Source organism: Dermacentor albipictus, chromosome 6 (assembly GCF_038994185.2).
Source record: "Dermacentor albipictus isolate Rhodes 1998 colony chromosome 6, USDA_Dalb.pri_finalv2, whole genome shotgun sequence".
Taxonomy (NCBI): domain Eukaryota; kingdom Metazoa; phylum Arthropoda; class Arachnida; order Ixodida; family Ixodidae; genus Dermacentor; species Dermacentor albipictus.
The window spans coordinates 23,077,501-23,096,867 of NC_091826.1; the positions used below are offsets into that span (position 1 = coordinate 23,077,501).

General features: G+C 47.6%; 1 protein-coding gene across 1 annotated transcript in view; it reads right to left on the bottom strand.

The window, feature by feature from the left end:
- The window catches only part of LOC139046802 (sodium-dependent proline transporter-like), a 29,196-nt gene extending 14,183 nt beyond the window's left edge, over positions 1 to 15,013 (bottom strand). The window contains exons 1-11 of the mRNA XM_070520713.1: positions 14,923 to 15,013; positions 13,315 to 13,436; positions 12,145 to 12,276; positions 11,251 to 11,420; positions 9,246 to 9,430; positions 8,424 to 8,556; positions 6,622 to 6,756; positions 5,111 to 5,214; positions 3,182 to 3,306; positions 1,954 to 2,066; positions 1 to 124 (exon numbers count right to left, since the gene is read on the bottom strand). The exon at positions 1 to 124 is cut by the window's left edge and continues 5 nt beyond it. Coding sequence (XP_070376814.1) covers positions 1 to 124; positions 1,954 to 2,066; positions 3,182 to 3,306; positions 5,111 to 5,214; positions 6,622 to 6,756; positions 8,424 to 8,556; positions 9,246 to 9,430; positions 11,251 to 11,420; positions 12,145 to 12,276; positions 13,315 to 13,435 — 1,342 coding nt within the window. The 5' untranslated portion in view covers position 13,436; positions 14,923 to 15,013. The remainder of the gene's footprint in view (positions 125 to 1,953; positions 2,067 to 3,181; positions 3,307 to 5,110; positions 5,215 to 6,621; positions 6,757 to 8,423; positions 8,557 to 9,245; positions 9,431 to 11,250; positions 11,421 to 12,144; positions 12,277 to 13,314; positions 13,437 to 14,922) is intronic.
- Between the last annotated feature and the right edge of the window lie 4,354 nt (positions 15,014 to 19,367).

A 19,367-nucleotide genomic window follows, 5' to 3' on the forward strand; every position in this document is an offset into this window, starting at 1 on the left:
TGGTCATGGGAATGCCCAGTACGAAGCCCAAGACGCAGACTAGGAAGCCAATCGTCGTCAGGCGCTCCTGCAGGACAGGATAAGCATCCTTCAGGGGCGTCAGGAGGCCCTCCACCAAGCCGAACTGTGAGGGGGGAGAACAATGAAGGAGCAAATTAGGCACATCCAGCGTACACTTACATTCTGTAGTCTATGGGATGCGAAGCTATCGTGAAGCCGTTAACTAAATGTTATAAAAACTAAGTGAGATGCGTGTAATTGCTCTTATTAATTCTCATCTTAGATATGCAACGCGTAATCTCATGCAATGTTCGTCTTTATGTGCTACACCGCTAACAAGATATATATGCCGCAATGAAAGCAGCAGTTCATGCAAATGCACAACGTAAGGCATCGACGCAGTGATCACGTGATAACGTAGGCAATGCTTGACGTTCGTCGATGAAAGAACGGTGAGAAGAGGTATAATAATTCACAGAGACCCTTACAATATCCATAAGACGACTTGAAGGCGAAAGCCCAACTGCCGATGCAGTAAAGACGGACTCATGCCGTACACATCCACCTTATTCACTTAGTCATCCCTTTTAATTCGCTTCCTCATGCTCTTAATTCACTTAGTCATCCCCCTTAATTAGTCTACTTCGCTTAGTCATCACTCTTCATTCGCTAATTCATCTTAGTTCGCTTACTCATCCTCTAGTTCGATTAGTCTAATTCGCTTAGTCATCCTCAAAACGCATGATTCCCTTATCTACAAGATAAGTGAATCTAGCGCAACGAAAACGAAAACATCCACGTTTTGGCGCAGTAACACGCCTATATGTGGCCTCGTTTATGTGGCCCGTAGTATATACGCGTATGTGACCTCCTTCAGTGGCGAGTCAACGGTCGGAAAACAACAACCCAGTTTTCTAAAACGCTATCGGGCCTCAACATTGCACTCTGCCTGTTCTGCCGCATCGCAGGTGCTGGCAGCAGCAACGCACACAGCTCGGGGACTCCCGCGAAACTCAGCGTCCGAAACAGCCTCTTGAAGAAATGGCTTTAGATCAAATGCAATTTCTCCTTTGCATTTTCTATATCTTCCTTTGTGCAAATGTTCTTTCAATGACCAGTTTAATGGAGGTGATCGAGTTGTTTCAAGTTTCCTCACAGTGGAACTGCGTTTGGGCGTTAGAAGGTTAAAAAGTATGAACTGTTAGTGTAAATGCGAGAGCACACAGTACTACGCTCAAGGCCTTTGTGAGTGTCTTCTTTGCATTTTCTATGTTTTTCTTTGTGCAAATGTTTTTTGAATGACCAGTTTAAAGAAGGTGATCGAGTTGCTTCAAGTTTCCTCACAGTGGAACTGCGTTTGGGCGTTAGAAGGTTAAAAAGTATGAACTGTTAGTGTAAATGCCAGAGCACACAGTACTACGCTCAAGGCCTTTGTGAGTGTCTTCTTTGCACTTTCTATGTTTTTCTTTGAGCAAATGTTCTTTGAATGACCGGTTTAATGAAGGTGATCGAGTTGTTTCAAGTTTCCTCACAGTGGAACTGCGTTTGGGCGTAACAAGGTTAAAAAGTATGAACTGTTAGCGCAAAAGCGAGAGCACACAGTACTACGCTCAAGGCCTTTGTGAGTGTCTTCTTTGCACTTTCTATGTTTTTCTTTGTGCAAATGTTCTTTGAATGACCAGTTTAATGAAGGTGATCGAGTTGTTTCAAGTTTCCTCACAGTGGAACTGCGTTTGGGCGTTACAAGGTTAAAAAGTATGAACTGTTCGTGTAAAAGCGAGAGCACACTATACTACGCTCAAGGCCTTTGTGAGTGGCCCCGCCTTGCATTCGTCACTTCTAGCCGCCCTATAGCTGGTTGCCGCATCTGCGCTACACCGCGGACAGAGTGGGCGACCGTACTACAACCAAACAGTCGGTACTCGTGGGTTTCACTATGGGGGTGCAGCACACCTCGGAGTCCACGGCGAGGAAGAAGAGCATGACGAAGAAGGCGATGGCCCAGAGGTGCGGGAACGTGATCAGGGTCACGGCCTCTGGATACGTGATGAAGGCCAGAGCGAAGCCTGCGTCGAAAGCGGTATTTGAGGCATACCACATTGACAGGGAAGGTGATAACTGCGTCAGCACGGCTTCACTTGCCTTGTACAAAAAAGAAAAAAAAACGTACCCGCAGAACAATCTGCCACATTTTGATTAGAATGTGCTCGTGCTGTTCTAACGCTGTGGGCGCATGCACCAACGAAATGTATATATGTACCTTCGCTTGGAGTAAAAAACTCAGTTGATGTTTAGCGCTCGTCCTGTCGTCTTCCCTGTCTGTGTCCCTGCTATTTTGCGCTAGTCTTTTGAATAATGATGACACACCAACTAGCCCAGCTTTCTGCCTTGAGCGGTATTCAGGGCAGGCAAAATATAAAAAATAAAGAGGTAAAAAAAGGAAAAAAAGGAAACATCACTAGAAGAAATATTATAGCAGTTGGGGGAGCAGTAGTTGGAGGTGGAAGAACAACACTAGCAAGGAGAGTGTCGTTAAAGCAGTACTAACATACTTTCTAAGTCTTAGAAACTACGCCGCGTGCTTCTGGCGAGCAAAAAGATGAAACTTAGCAAGTACGCAGGTCTGGAAGCGCATATGAGGTGCTTCAATTTGATACTAAAGTTATGGTGGCTAGAAGCTGTCCATACTAAAGTTGGTGTCGAAGCGCCACCGGATCTGACGTCATCGACGTCAGGCCAGACGTAGGGCGTAAGGGTGCGAGTTAGGCCTATTTACACCCTCATTTCACCTTTAAGAGTGCAAATTATTTTACAGTGTGTGATTAAGTGAATGGACGTTGAAGAAACAGAGGTGATCAAAATTAATCTTCGAGCACCCGCCACTACGGAGTGCCTCGTAAAATCCGTAAAATCACAGAAACGTAAAAAACGTAAAATCCCAGAAATAAATCATTCTAATGTATTTTTCCACTGTGTTGTGTTCCTTAATATTCCTGAAATTCAATTAAAAGACCGGTAATTTGCCTTGCGCATTCCTTGACCTGCTGGCTTCACACATATGGCTGCTCTTGATGTAGATTGCTTCTTGCGTCTAATTTCTTGGCATCAATCGCACATATCAAGAAGAGGGGCTTCGCAATTTACGATTTCATTTGAGCAAGAGTGCAGGAGACCCACCCACCTCCCGAGGCGACGTTCGAGACGTCCTCGCCGAGGACGTACGCCATGTTTCCCAGCACGGAGAACACCGCTATGCCAGCCACGAAGCTCACCAGCAGATCGGCCAGGGCTATAATGTACACATCTCTGCAGGGCGAAGAGTGACAAGGGATATTTTTTGTCAATAAAGAAAAAAAAACCAACCAACAAACAAACAAACATGACGATGCATTTCGCAGAGTAGCATACGCATCACGTTGTGAAACTGCACTTGCATTTCATTTTCTGCACGAAAGAAAACAAAACAAAAACAAAAGCGCTTATCGGCGGGGGAAAAAAAGCGATCAAAAAGTCTGCCACCTTGAATTTTGCGCCTAGTACCGCGGCTTCGATAATGTAAGTGCGAAGGCACCTATTTCAATGTTTCGTATCTTCGCGTCTCCTTCCACTGAAAATTTACTTTCACCGAAACAGTTTTGGGCTACTGTCCTGGCCGAGTGCGTAATTGTCATCCGCTACTGACGCTACCTCTCGCTATCTCGAATATGTATCGTGTCATGTAGAGTCCAATATTGCGTTACACCTGTCTGCTTTTTAATGCAGTTAGCATTGTTAGGATAGCTACAAATGCTAAGGTGCAGCATTCATAGGTGTGGGCATTCCTGAGGTGTAACATGCGCTCAGTCTAATGACATGTTAGACTTTCATTCACATCCAGAGATGAAATGGGGTAGCAGAAAGCAAGCGCTTTCAACATTCTCACGCGATTCCCCAGTTAACTCCCTGCTAAAATATAATTAAATATATAATTAAGAAACTGTTACGAATGAACACGAAAAGTAGGCTTATCCGTATGTGTAGCACTGGTCCGACATAACCACAATGTCCGCATCTAACTGTTTTAATTTCACGTCAACTTGGGCAACAGTGCATTTGCCGATCTTCAATGGACCTCTCTGACGTCAGCTTACGTCACCGGGAATATGCCACCGGATATGGGCTTCTGGTAATGTGCTCCTGGGCTCCTCTCCACGAGAGAGGAGCCCGGATGCAGCACACGCCTCACGCGTGCCACGTTTAGGCGGTGGCAATAGCGTGTGTCACTACAATGCCTCAATGCTAATCGTATTAAGAGGAAGCTTTAGCTCGGGCCCAACTCCGACGCGGCCTATTCAAATACATGTAAAAACGCAAAAACGTTTTTCTGAGATAACCCCCGGACCGATTTTGATGAAATTTGTTGCATTTGAGAGAGCAAGATAAATTCTAGTGACTGTTGGAAGCACAATTTTGATTTAGGGCTTGAATTTTGTTAGAAAGATTTTCAAAAATTCAGAAGTCTGAATAAAATAGAAGCATGGAGTTTACAAACTAATAGCTCTGCATCAAGAACAAATATCGTGGTTCTGTAAACGGCATCCATTAGATCATTCCAAGCGGACAAATATTATATGTCATTTTACATCTTACGTGAATTTGTTACATTGTTTACGAGGGTTCTGCAAAAGTTGTAATTACATATTAATACATTTTTGAGGTTCATCTGTAACATATCAATTTTGTCCGCTTTAGATGTGCTATCAGATACAATTCACAGAATTGCGATATCATTTTTTTGTTGAGTTACAGAGTTGTAAACTTGATAGTTTCGTTTTCTCAAAATTTGCAATTTTTGTCAATTTTTTATAAAAAATTGACGACCTAACTCAAAAATTCCAAACCAACAGTCACTAGATTTTAAGTTTTTCTTTTAAATGCAGCAAACCCAGTCAAATTTGGTGCAGTGGTTGCCGAGAAAAACGAATTCTCCTTGTACATGTATTTAGATAGGAGCACCCGAGCTAAAGCTTCCTCTTAACGTCGACGGTCATCCCGAGACGGTTTGTGCCGGATTTGTTGTTGTTGTTTTTTTTCGCTCCCGACGTCAGACCGGTGCGTTGCGAGAACTCACTGGTAGAGCGTGTTCTTGAAGTCGTTGTAGCTGCCGAGGCAGATGATCACGCCCTGGCTCACGCTCAGCGAGAAGAACACCTGCTGCGCTGCCTTCTGCCACACCTGCAAAAAGTAAAGGAATGACGAAAAAAAAAAAGCGATTGCCTCCGAGACCACAATGGTGCACCTGGCGCATTCTCGGAGGCAACAAACAAACAAACAAACAAACAAACAAAGAATTTGTTACAAAGGACACTAGCGAATACTGGTGCAAACCTTTATATAGGAGCTGCGAATGCATGGCGGTTCATACAGGGGGGATTCGCCCTAAAAATTGCTTTTATGCGTTCTAACAGGTCGGCGACTTCGTAAAGCGATCATGTTCAGCAAGGTATAATAATAATAATAATAATAATAATAATAATAATAATAATAATAATAATAATAATAATAATAATAATAATAATAATAATAATGAGGCAGCCCAACAAAGGCCCACAGCGACGTTTGTACAGAGACAGCAGCTGCAACTACAATAGCATTCGACATGCAGCAAATCTGTCAAAAAATACAGAGGCACTCTTAGTCTCACAAAAAAAGCGCAAGAACATTTATAAGGGTGAACTGCAGAGAGCCAATGTAAGTTTTAAAAACCGAGCATATGCAATTTTCGTAATTCTGTCGCTGCACATGGGCATTACGTAGGATAACTTATCTTTCGAATACCTTGTTTTCAGCGCTATCGCTTTCCGTATATTCCTTGCGTCGTGCATTGAGCGATGTAATGTTTTGCTGCAGATGTGAAAGGTCACGTGTCGTTAACTGATGAGAGAATTCGCAGTGCTTACGCGAGCGCGCAGAAAATTATACGACAAAAAAAAGAAAAAGAAAATGAAAGCTTAGAAATAAAAGTAATGCAACAAGAGCGGTCGAAGTCACCAGCATGAATATTGCAGACAAATACATGTGCGCGCCAAACTTGCCACTTATTTTTTTTTTTTTTTGCTGTCGCAGCTGAACGATCGGAGTGCCAGGTGAAGAGATTCCCGTAGCGTTGATTTTATGGAAACATTGCGTATTTGTTAGTTTGTTTGTTTTTTGCACTTCAGGCTTTTGAACAATTTTGTAATAAGAACCTGCTACATAGTGTGTATACACACTACGGAGCAGGTTTCCATATATATATATATATATTTCTTGGTCCCCGTGTAGGGTATCAAACCGGGTGCTCGTCTGTTTGTCCTCCCTGCCTTTCCTGTCCTTGCTCTCTCTCTCTCTTGGTACCGCTTCATAGAAGCTTATATATATATATATATATATATGTATATAAGCTTCTATGAAGCGGTACCAAGAGAGAGAGAGAGCAAGGACAGGAAAGGCAGGGAGGACAAACAGACGAGCACCCGGTTTGATACCCTGCACGGGGACCAAGAAATTCACATTTGGCGCCGTGGATTCGCGTTCGTTTTGTATAGGAGCTCTTTAATGTTGAAAGCTTTCTCAATTAAAGGCGGGCTGTCGCTTGCTCACCTCGAACTCCAGTATCTTGGACCAGTCGGGGATGAAGTAGAACTCGAGGCCCATCCAGGCGCCCGGCAGCGTCACGCCTCGTACCAGGAAAGCGCCCAGTATGAAGAACGGCAGGGTGGCCGACACCAGCACCACCTGCGAGACAGGGCATTCACAAACACGCGCAACAGTGACCAAGCAGTGAATTCAAGCGATTTTAATTTCAGAGAGTCAGCATAAGCTAAGCTGATTCTCTTTTATGCGAAGCATATTACGAGAGCTCAACCCAGCTCCTCAGGCGCGGCGGTGTCGCCTTCAATACCACGTGACACCGTGACGTCACGACAGAGGAGAAACGGTGCTCCAACTCGCGCCGTCGCTCGCGGCGTCGCGGCGGTATATAAGCAGCTGCGGTTGCCTCTGCTAGACACTCACGAGGTGAGATGCCTCCTGGAGACAGAGCTGCTCGTTGGAATGAGAAGCGAAGGTTGCGGCGTGCTACAGAGACTGTTTCTAGGTGGCTTTGCTACGGCGCAGCGACTACGCGCCACGCATCGGACGCGGTGAGCGTCGAGCAACGCAGCGTTCGGCGCGACAACGAAATGTGCGCCCGAGCAAGCGCCGCACGCCTGAGCCGACGCCGACGACACCGGCTTTTCTGCGACACGAGCTCCTTAACGCTGTGGCGTTAAAATAAAGGCTAGTATGCTTCGCATCCTGGGCTTAACCTTAGCTAAGCCACAGCCATTTTTTTAACAATGTATTCGCATGGCATTTCTGTAACGAGGAAATAAAGAAAAAAAAACTCGTGGCTCAGTGGTAACGTCTCCGTCTCACACTCCGGAGACCCTGGTTCGATTCCCACCCAGCCCATCTTGCAAGTTGTTTTTTTATTCATGAAGTGCCTGCTGGGATTTATCGCTCACGGCCAACGCCGCAGACGCCGACGCCGACGACACCGGCTTTTCTGCGACACGAGCTCCTTAACGCTGTCGCGTTAAAATAAAGGCTAGTATGCTTCGCATCATGGGCTTAACCTTAGCTAAGCCACAGCCATTTTTTTATTTCGAAGCGAATAGCTTTTTTTTTTGCTATTTTACATTCGCCCATTTTCGTGGTCGGTAGTACATGGCCGATGGTCGAACTTTCACCGCCCATGCGAAGATGCCCATTCAAAGGGCACATGGTTTCGAACGCCAATAGTAAATACATTAAATTTAAAGAAAAAGACAAAAAAATCTCAGATGTCGTTCTAGATATGATACTTGCGACGACCAAATAAATATTTCGTCGAATTTCATCATATAGCCGGGGCAATTGCGGAGGTTTTGAAGGTAACGCAAGGGGGGGGGGGGAGCACAATGCGAATGTAGAACTTTGCTTAGCCAAAGGACATCGCCTTCGTCTGTGAAGCGTAACGGAGTTGTGCGCGTTAAGGGAATAGCTGAGACTTCTGCCGCCGCCTTCTTCCCCAGTGTATCGTCTGCTGGAAGAGGCTTCGGCTCAGCGACAGATATGCTGGTTAGCGGGTACGTTCTTTGTACAGAAATGCGCGATGAAACGACAAACGCTATACCTAACGTCCAAAATGCAAGAAGGATACCCCTTTCAAGCACACCATTCCTTTAACAATGCGAAATGCTCTCTAGAAGTGTTCCACCATTAGAATTACATTGACAACTCGTCGTCGATTGTTTCTGCACTATTTTGTTTATTTGTAGTTTGTTAAATACGTGTTATTTTATGTCATTTTTCGCTGTCTCATCTCCGCATGGGGGAAATTATCCCCATAAAACAGTTACGCGAGACGTGGCCGTCCGCACCTTGCCGGATGACTTGATGCCCCTGAAGATACACAGGAAGATGCATATCCAGGCGATCAGCAGACAGAGGAGCAACTTGGGCTGCACCTCGCCAAGGTTTTCGATGCCGTCGCTCAGGTTGACCACGTTTTTCCTGGGAAAGCGACGAGAGGCGCGCGTGACCGCTATACACTGTATGACACACGCTGCTCGATGTTTGGGGGAAAATGCGTTGAAGAGTGCTATAGATGGACAGGTCAAGGGACACGAGTGGGCAGCAAGGGCTCGCAGCATCAGCTGGTTTTACTGCAAAGGTTATATGCCACCTACATATACAAGCTCGGCCATCGCATGCTCGAATATATAGTCAACCAGGGTCGCGCGATATGCCGCTATTATATAGCGGATGTGTTTTCGTCGCCAACTATTGAACGCCGTCGGTAGCAAACCGTGGCTCTATATGCACGTACTTGCGGTAGCCCACATCCTGTAAGAGGCCCGACGCGCATTCCAGAACAGCCGGGTCCCTCTCGATCGCGCAACCATGGCTCGCAAAATCAACGTGCGACTTCCTGGAGCAGTCGGTTTTTCACCACCGGGCTGCTCTACGTTAGAGTTACTCCCTGCGGGAGCCAAATACAGTAACTCCACGTGACCTAACCGCGCCGGTGTGCGGCCTCGGGTGCTGACAAACCCTCTTGAGGAGGTCACTCCGCGGGCGAACTGTGGATAAAACTTCACCATGTAGCTCTGTTGTGCACGTATGTAGTTGACTCTTACTACTCTGTCCTCTGCATGTCAATTCTCCCTCTCCCTGTCCTTTTGCTGGCTGTCGCGGCTTACCAGAAGAACTGCTGCGTTGCGGGCTCCGTGGCGTTGGTGCAGTTTGCTAGGGCAGCTGTGTAGGTGCTGTTCTCCACCATAGTCACCCTGTCGTGCCACTTGACCGGCACGGCGTCCTTGGAGGTCGAGTTGGAGTGCTCGAACGTCATGAAGAGCTCGCGGTCCACTCGGGAACACGGCAAGAGCTGCGGTCAGTCGATGTACCGATCGTTAGAACACACACACGCGCGCGCGCGCGCGCGCGCACGCACGCACACACGCACACACGCACGCACGCACGCACACGCACACACACACACACACACACACACACACACGCCCACAAACACACACACGCACGCACGCACGCATACACACACACGCACGCACGCACACACACGCACACACACACACACGCACGCGCACGCACGCCCAACACACACACGCCCACAAACACACAAACACACACACACGCACACACACACACACACACGCACACACACACACACACGCCCACAAACACACGCACGCACGCACGCACGCATACACACACACGCACGCACGCACACACACGCACACACACACGCGCACGCACGCCCAACACACACACGCCCACAAACACACAAACACACGCACACACACACACACACGCACACACACACACACACACACACACACGCACGCACGCACGCATACACACACACGCACGCACGCACACACGCACACACACACACACGCACGCGCACGCACGCCCAACACACACACGCCCACAAACACACAAACACACACACACGCACACGCACACACACACACACACACGCACACACGCCCACAAACACACGCACGCACGCACGCACGCATACACACACACGCCCACAAACACACAAACACACACACACGCACACACACACACACACGCACACACACACACACACGCCCACAAACACACGCACGCACGCACACACACACACGCCCCCCCCCACACACACACGCCCACAAACACACGCACACATACACACGCACGCACACACACACACACACGCACGTACGCACGCACGGACGCACAACGTGTCCTTCGCAGATGCAGGCCAACTTTAGAAACTGATACGTCAAAAAAGTCAGCGGCGCTGTGTGAGCAATAGTCTGGGAACGATGAATTGTACTTCTGGTTTGAAACGGCTTTGTGGCTTTGAAAGATATCGTCAATGTTTCAAACAATTGAGGTAGCCCGTTAGAAATGGGAAAACTCGCAGTTGTTATGTACGCCTGCAGAAACTTATTGCCTTCACACGTTTCGAAAAGTACGATAGCTTGGAAGCTTAGAAAAATAAGGAGTGATAAATAAGGCAACAGGAACGTCCGAAGCCGCGCGAGCACGAAGAATAGACAAATCCATGCACCAGCCCATTAATTCCCGCGGCAGCTGAAACATCGCAGAGCCAGGTTTCCCTCTAGTAATTCTAGTAGGCAACTTTGCTGTACAAATACGTCGAACGTCGTTGTAACGAAGTCGCAGCTATCGCAAAAAATACATACGTTATATGCGATAGATGTTATAGGCATACATTCATCCCCCTGCCCAAATCGCCAAAAAGAAAAAAATAAGAAAGACATCAGAAGCTTGATGTGGGCGAGTTGGTTTTGCATACTTAATGAAAAGAGCGCTACGAAGGCGCGGACTTAAAGAACAACATGTACGACGGACAAGGCGCCTTGTCCGTCGTACATGTTGTTCTTTTAGTCCGCGCCTTCGTAGCGCTCTTTTCATTAAGTATGCAAAACCAATTCGCCCACATCAAGCTTCTGATGTCTTTCTTATTTTTTTTTCTTTTTGGCGATCGCCTTCTCCGTCGTACACGTTGTTCTTTTAGTCCGCGTCTTCGTAGCGCTTTTGTCGTTAAGTAAGAAAGACATTGCACATTTGCTTCGCTATACCCGATATTTCGTTGCATCCGTGTTCGTTATACCGAGGTTATACCCTCACCAATACCGCTCGCTACGCGAAATGGTGCAAGTGGAGCCGTACCGCACTGTCGCCTCGCACGTAGCAGTTCTTATCGGCCCAGGCCGGGTCGCAGGAGGTCCAGGGCAGCGGGTCGAAGCACGAGTAGTACGCGTACAGCAGCGCGTAGGCCAGTATGACGTTGTAGTAGACGGCGATACCAAAGCAGGCGTACGGCATGCACCAACCCACACCTGCAGGATTTCAGTTAGCTCTTTATTTGCTTCGTCACCGTATAGTGTAACGGGAGGCGGACGGACTCGTAATACGCGTGCACATTTTTACAGCGGTACACAGCTGTTGGGGGTTCCTTGAGCTCTCGACGTATTCGTGTACACTGCGCGAATGACACTCGTGCATATATAGAGGGGTCAGTCGGCCGATTCGCTAAGTTGCTCAAATTAAACTTGCCAAGTTTCGCCTCTAGCTTCCGTTCTCCGTTTGACTACGACGCAGTCGATTTTTTTAAACGATAAACGATTGATAAGGCACCAGGAGACAACCTCAATATCCATGGCGTCATAGTTCTTGCGTCTTCTTTCAGGTTCACCGAGGCACCTGTCACGGTATGAGTGAGTTCCTTTTTTTGTATCGCAGAACGGTAATTTACTAACACATATACCAAGTGATTTTCTTTTCTCTTTAGCAAAATTCAAACAAAAAAAATTTAACAAGAATGGAAATAGTTTTGAAAGAATACTGCGTCCACCTAAACAGATTCGGCGTTTTCCCCTCGCGTCCCTGTTAAACGTGTGGAGGTTGCCCGAATGTTCCTTCGATAAACGAAAAGAGTCATACAGTCGCTAGCTCGCTTTTGGAGTAATAACTTTTGGAGTAATGGAGTGTCCGCGTCCCCATTCACTGCACATGCGCGAGTTGTTTCGGTGGCAAAGACTCCTCAACGAGGACGTCGCGTACCTTGCGCCAGGGGCATCGAGCTGAAGGCCGCTACTGGACCACCGCCGCCGAACTGTCCTAAAACAAGCTCCATGTAGTACATCGGCCGGCCAATGGCTGCCACGATGCAGATATATGGGATCAGGAAAGCCGCTGCACGCCAGCACAGTGGAGACCATAGGCACACATTTAGAAGACTCGGGGAGATTTAGCATATAGGCTTACGCGAAGCCCTTGCGTACGCGCAAAAATAGCGAGTGAAAAAATAAGCTTGAACTTCAAGACCACATTGCAACGAGATTTTTCACTGAGTAAAACCAGAGAGTCGAGTTTCCGGCAGCGTTGATAAATGAAACCTCGTTATAACGAAGTCGTACCCAACATAAAAACACGTTCGTTATAACCGATATTTATTATAAGCAACACTTATGTAAAACACGCGAAATCCTAATGATCAATTCCAGTCATGCGTTCAGGATCACTTAGCAGCCCGCAACAAGGCCTACTTTCTTTAGCGTAGATAAATGAAACCTCGTTATAGTGAAGTCGCATCTGACAAGAAAATATATTCGTTTTATCCGATATTCGTTGTAAGAAACAGCCAGGTAAAGCACGCGCAATCTTGTGCATTGCAGGCGTGCGCTCAGGAACATAAACTGGCCACATGCTTTGCCTGCGAATGTGGGCATCTGTGTTAAATACTGAAAAATATATTGCCACGACATCGCTATTAGGCGGCCACTGACCTCCACGCCGTGTACTGACGTAGCAGCTGCAAGCCTACATGCTTAGACGTCATTCGCAGCGAAACAGGAATAAACGCGGTCTTTTTTTTATCCGCACCGCCAGTCAAACGCTTCACATCTTCTCTTGCCTGCTTTGTAAGGGAAAGTCTTTTTTTTTCATATATAAAGTACGAACCGTCAAATGAGACCCAAAATATTGGAGGGCTACTGCAAATGTGTGGTTAATTAGGGGTCGCGACACCTGTTGGCAAATAAACGTAAACACGAAACAGGGAAGACAACGATGCCTGTTTTTGCTTTACTGAGCAACTTCGTCTATTGAAACGAAGGTACCTATGACAGGAATTTAGATCGAAAGTGAATCGGTGGCAATCCTCTAATGTTTCCAGAAAAAAGGCGCGCGCCACCGTGCACGCACACCGTGCGCGTGACAAAGATCACGTGCCTCCTCCGTTGTCGTAAACGATGTAGGGAAACCTCCAGATGTTGCCCAAGCCGACGGACAGGCCGATGCAGGCGAGCACGAACTCGAACTTGCTCGCCCACTTTTCTCGCTCCACTGCCATTCTGCACCGACGAGAAGAGAGGGAGAAAGCGTAAGAGAGAAAAGGCAGGGAGGTCAACCAGACGAGCGTTCGGTCTGCTACCCTACACTGGAGGTGTGGGAAAGGGGAGAACGCCGACGAGAAAACTTTTGAATCACTAGACCCGTTGGCGCAGCAAGCGCGTTGTGTCACCACCGCGGAAAGTTGGAGCATGACCTCTCGTATTTTTTTTTTCAGGGCCTGTTCAGTGAACGCCAAAACTAGCGTTCTGTTAGAGGGGCGCCATCTTCCCAGTGGTCGACCAGAGTTTAAGGGCACGGTTAGGGTCACGCAACTTTTCTTTAATCAAGCAGCACGCAGAAGCAAATCAGCAGTCCGCGACCGTCAGCAGCGCCGGGCAAAAGTTGTCCATGCTCTAGCTATTAAGAAGTGTAAAATAATTGAGAACGTGGTTGGCGTAACTTGGTGCCGCCGCACTGAACGATTGTCTCCTATCCAGAGCGCTCACGCACTTAATACAAATATACATGTTGGAGATGTCTTTTCCTCTTTTTGGATGACAAGCCGCTCACATACGAGATATTAGATAATTTTAGTATCCTCGCATTAGCATGTACAGACTACAGGAGACAATCAAGTTCACAGAAGTCATTGGGTCGCGTTAGTGTGACGCCGAGGTCAACCAAAGCGCACGCAGATATTAGTGCAGATTCACCGTCAACGCGCAACTTAGCTGGTGGGGCGCAAAGGTCTCGGCAGCCTCTTAATCATAAATAGTTTTTTTTTTCCCCTTCGAATAGAACAGCAGGAAGAACATCGTTTCTGACGTGTTGTGGTTCAGTGAACAGTCACAAGATGTCGGTCTTGTCGCAACTGCTGCTGCTGTACGCATGTCACTGGTACAGTGGTACCCCGGTATTCCGTAAACTGCAATACGTACTCGAATAGGCTAAAACTTTCCATTGAACCCTGGACTGGACTGGCATCACATGTGTTCTCCGAAAGAATCCGTTATGGGTTCTTTTGTATAGAACGCTCATGGGACGAAAACCCGCGGGGGAAGAACCTGACAATCATTGACGTCCGGTCTTGTTGTTAAGACACACTTAGCATTGCTTTAGCGCAGTGACAACGAGGACAGCCAAGTGGACACACACAGACACATGCGCGTCCCCTATAGCTTGTTCCCGTCTGTCACTGCCCGTCAATGCTAGGGAAGAACTCGTATGGGTTCTTTCCGAAACCTGTATGGAAAGTCGAGTACGAGTTTTTTATACATACATATATCTTCATTACAATTTTACAATTACAATTACAATAACATTACATTATATACAATTTTTTTTTCGCTGTCGTTAAACCTGTTCCACATTCGCGATTTCCACAGAAACTCCTTTTACCACAAATCCAGCTAAACAGAATGCCCACAGTACCGTTTCCCGCGGTCACGTCTTCGAAAGTAACAACAAGGTGCAGCAGAATAGACAAAGCGAATGATCTCCACTCACGCTGAAACAGGTTGTTCGGAAGGCTTGAGATTAGAGATGAGCCGGCGTAGTGCGCACAGGTTCAAACTGCGCTGACCGTTGGAATAACAGATTACGATGATGATAATAAAGATCATGGCCTCGAAACATTTGGCTCATACCCACTGAGGGGGAAAACATAAATAAATGAAACTGAGGTGAAATAGAAACAAAGGGTGCGATTGAGCTTTGAGACGTGGAAGACATAAATCGCGAGTTTGAGTCAATACGAACGAAATCTCCAGCGTATCACTGAAGTCTGTATCTCTCTTTCGCTCTCACTCTCAGAGAAATTACGAGAAAACTGCGAAAAGGAGACGCAAGAGAGAAATGATTAAAAGAGCGTTAACGCTAACAATTGAGCCGGCGGGAGAAGGAAAATACTTTATTAGCTATGCATACGTTCACCTGGGTGCGCCTGTTGCTATGGTGACCATTTCGAACGGTACGTTTCTCGTGAGCGTGCTTGCGAGAAGACGACGAAGACAGAGTGAATCACCGTAAAGTGCGCGTGTGGTCGACATCTTGTGAGAAAGAAATGAGAATCCAGGCGAAGCTGTTTTCCTACTTTAATAATGATTGTCTTTCACACCACCCATGATGATGATGATGATGATGAAAACGTTTTATTTAACGGAAAACGGGAGGGGAGTTCGGAGAAGGGTGGTCGGATTCTTATTCCGGAATTCCGTTGGCTATAGGGCCACCGCCCTAGCTCTTTCCACGAGGGCTCACTGGTCCTTGAGGGTTGAGCTGGACAGGGCTGCCTCCCATCCTTCCTAAGGCATTATTAGCCTGGCAGGCTAATAATGTGGTACATATCTGCTTTCTGCCCGCAGAATTTACGTTCGGCCGAAAAGGATTGTGGCTCAATAGCATGTAGCTTGAGTCATGAAATTTGCTTTGTTTGATTGTCTTGTATTCTCAATATTTTCGATATTTCTACGCAAGACTTGTAAATATGTCGTCCATTCTTATTCGTAGAGTACGTTTCGGATTTTTCTGCTCTTGCAAGGCTGACTGCTGGTTTACGCGTTGTTCCTCCATTTGCCAACTGTTTCGTTGGAAACTAGATTAATCTTTTCTATTAACTACTGAAGCTCCCTTCTTTGACTATCCTTCACGGTTCGCTCGTGTCATTTTGCTGGAAAGAACGCAGAAACAAAACAGACCGACATACAGACACACAGACAGAACAGCTGACTCAGCGAACCAACAAGCAAGCAAACAAGCTCATTGCAGGAGCTCCCTTTGTTACGACAGAAACAAATTCTTTATATATCACCCTTATTTATATTTTTGACGCCAAAGCCTAAAGAAATGTAAAGAAGGGGGAGCGAGAAAGCGGCGTTTGTAGTCTGTAGCAGCGAAAGGACACCTAAATTCCCATTGGCTGCAGCACCACGTCAAGGGTGGGCCTCGACAGAGCGGGCGAAAGGGACCACCTGCAAAGAAAAAAAAATACTGACCCAGCTTTACCCACTCGCCTCGGCAGTTCCATTGAACGAGACACGCAACCAGACCTCACTTTCACCAAAAACGCAGACAACGCCCATTGGCGCAACATCCAACACGACCTCGGGAGTGATCACTCTATCACCGAAATTACTCTCCCACACCTAACAGCCGTTACGACAAGAACAAGGGACTTTACTTGGACGGACTGGGATGCGTTCCGTAAACGCCGTGTAACAGCAACAACGGACACATTACCGACACAGGATCATGGTCATGCGTTCTACAGTCTGACACTAAATCAGCCACCCGCACTATCACAACAGATGCCACGACTAAGCGCATGGACAGCAGACTCGCCCACCTTATAGAGGCCAAAAAATCCATCCTCTCTAGATGGAAGGGACAACGGTTCAATAGAAGACTTAGACGCAAGGTCGCACTTTTCAACAAGGACATTGAAGCACGCGGCCGCGTTCTAAGTCAACAGCAATGGACAGAGATATGTAACTCCCTAGACGGGCAACTCCATCACCGCCGCACGAGGAAAATTCTCAAACGTTTGCTTGACAGCGCCACCACCCGCTACTATCAACAAGATCGCCTCACCAAGCTTTTATTCACAGAAAGCAAGACGCATGGCCAGGACCACGTTAAGAATAGCTTATGTCAAAAGTACATCCCATCTGGACCCACTCAACCTCATGACCCATACACAGGGACCTCCAACCCTGCCCTTGATGAAGATTTCAGCGTGGCAGAGATTCATGCTGCCCTATATACATAAGCTAAACAGCCGTTCGGCGCCAGGCCCAGATAGTGTTACCAATAAAACACTAAGAAATCTAGATGACCCCTCGGTGCAACAACTCACCGAATACATCAACAACAGCTGGCGCCAGGGATCCATTCCCCCGACATGGAAAACGGCCAAAGTAGTTCTAATCCCCAAACTCGGTAAGTCATCTAGCCTCGCCAATCTCCGGACTATATCGCTAACTTCATGTGTAGGCAAGGGCATGGAGCACGCACTCCTAACCCGTGTAAACAATCACCTCGAAGACACATGTGCTCACCCCCACTCGATAATTGGCTTTAAACAGCATCTTTCCACCCAAGACGCTATGCTCCAACTTCAGCATCAAAGCCTAGATGGCAAATCCCGTCACACGAAGGGAATCTCGGGCCTCGACCTCGAGCGCGCCTTCGATAACATCAGGCACTCCACCATCCTTGAACGCATCTTCTTACTCAACCTTGGAGTACGCACTTACAACTACGTAAGAGACTTTCTACCCAATCGGAAGGTCTTTCTCTCGGTGGGAAACATTCGATCAGAGGAACTCTCCCTCGGCAGCACGGGTACGCCGCAAGGCTCTGTCATTTCCCCAATACTGTTTAATCTGGTTATGCTCGGATTAGCACAAGAACTACAAAACCACGACGGCATTGAACACACCATATACGCCGACGACAGTGACGGCCAAATCGAAACTGCACTACAAGACACCATTGACATCGTAGAAAATTATCTTCGAGGCACGGGACTCCGCTGTTCCCTGAAAAGTCGGAGCTTCTCTTACACCGCCCCACACTCCGTGGACGTCCCCCACGGGGCTCCACGAATAAACGCCAATACGAGGAAATTAAGCTCCACCTGAGGGATGGCAGACCCATAACCATGGTCCCTAGCATCCGCGTTCTTGGTATGACCATAGAAGCCAATAGAGCCAACTCGACGGCTATCTCCAAGATCGTTCGACAGACCGCTAATACATCCAGACTGCTGAAACGAGTGACCAACCGACGATGGAGTATGAAGGAAGAAAGCCTCATCTGCCTTGTCCAATCTTTTATTACCTGTCACATTACTTACGTTGCGCCCTTTCTCAACTGGTACAAAGCTGAAAAGACTAAACTGGACATCACCATCAGAGGAGCCTGTAAGCAGGCTTTAGGACTACCTAACCACACCAGCACAGAACTTCTACTACAAATAAGTATCCGCAACACGCTAGACGAGTTAATCGAAGCGCAACGTCGATCCCAACTGGAGCGGCTTACCCTCACAGAAACGGGCCGCAGCATTCTAGCCAAGCTTGACATCACCTACCACCGCCAACCTGGAGACAAACACCCAATACCACGCGACATTCATCAATGGATACACGCCGACCCTATTATTCCCCCAAACATGCACCCAGACCACAAAAAAGAACGCATGCAGGAAGGCACGAGCTACCTCCCTCATCAAAGCTTATGCCAACACCGCGGGCGTGACCTTCGTCGACGCAGCTGAATACCAAGAAGGACGTCGCTTTGCGGCGGTTACCACAGCAGGCGGCTTCCTCCGACGTGCTTCCAGCATCGTTACCCAAAATGCCTAGACGGCCGAGGAAGTGGCCATCGCCCTGGCCACTCTTGACCCAGCCTGCCACACCATACTGAGCGATTCTCACATAGCAAACAACTACATCAAGGGTCGTATTTCTGAACAATCACTCCGTATCTTACAAGCAGCTCCGCATTCGCCTGAAAATCAAATACCCTCGTCTGGACCCCAGCACACGCCGGCGATGTCCACCCGCACTTCACCAACCTCAACGAGCTTACACACTCCGTAGCACGGGGACTAGTCAACCGTGCCGGAGACGGTGCAGGTGCATCCGCCAGGACGCGACCGCCTTACAAGATACAACGACCTTGTGAAGTCATTTTACATCTATGAAAGAACTTTCCCCACCCCTCACCGCAAGTTAAACAGAGCACAGGCAACCACCCTTCGCCTGTTACAGACCAATACATAGCCCTCCCTCACACGCTGTCACATCATATACCCCGACATCTACCCAAGCCACACGTGCAAGATCTGTAAAACTCAATCAGCAACGCTCCCCCACATGCTATGGGAGTGCAAAAATTAATACCCAGACCTTAATCCCGTGACCCTCTCGTCGAGATGGCACGCCGCC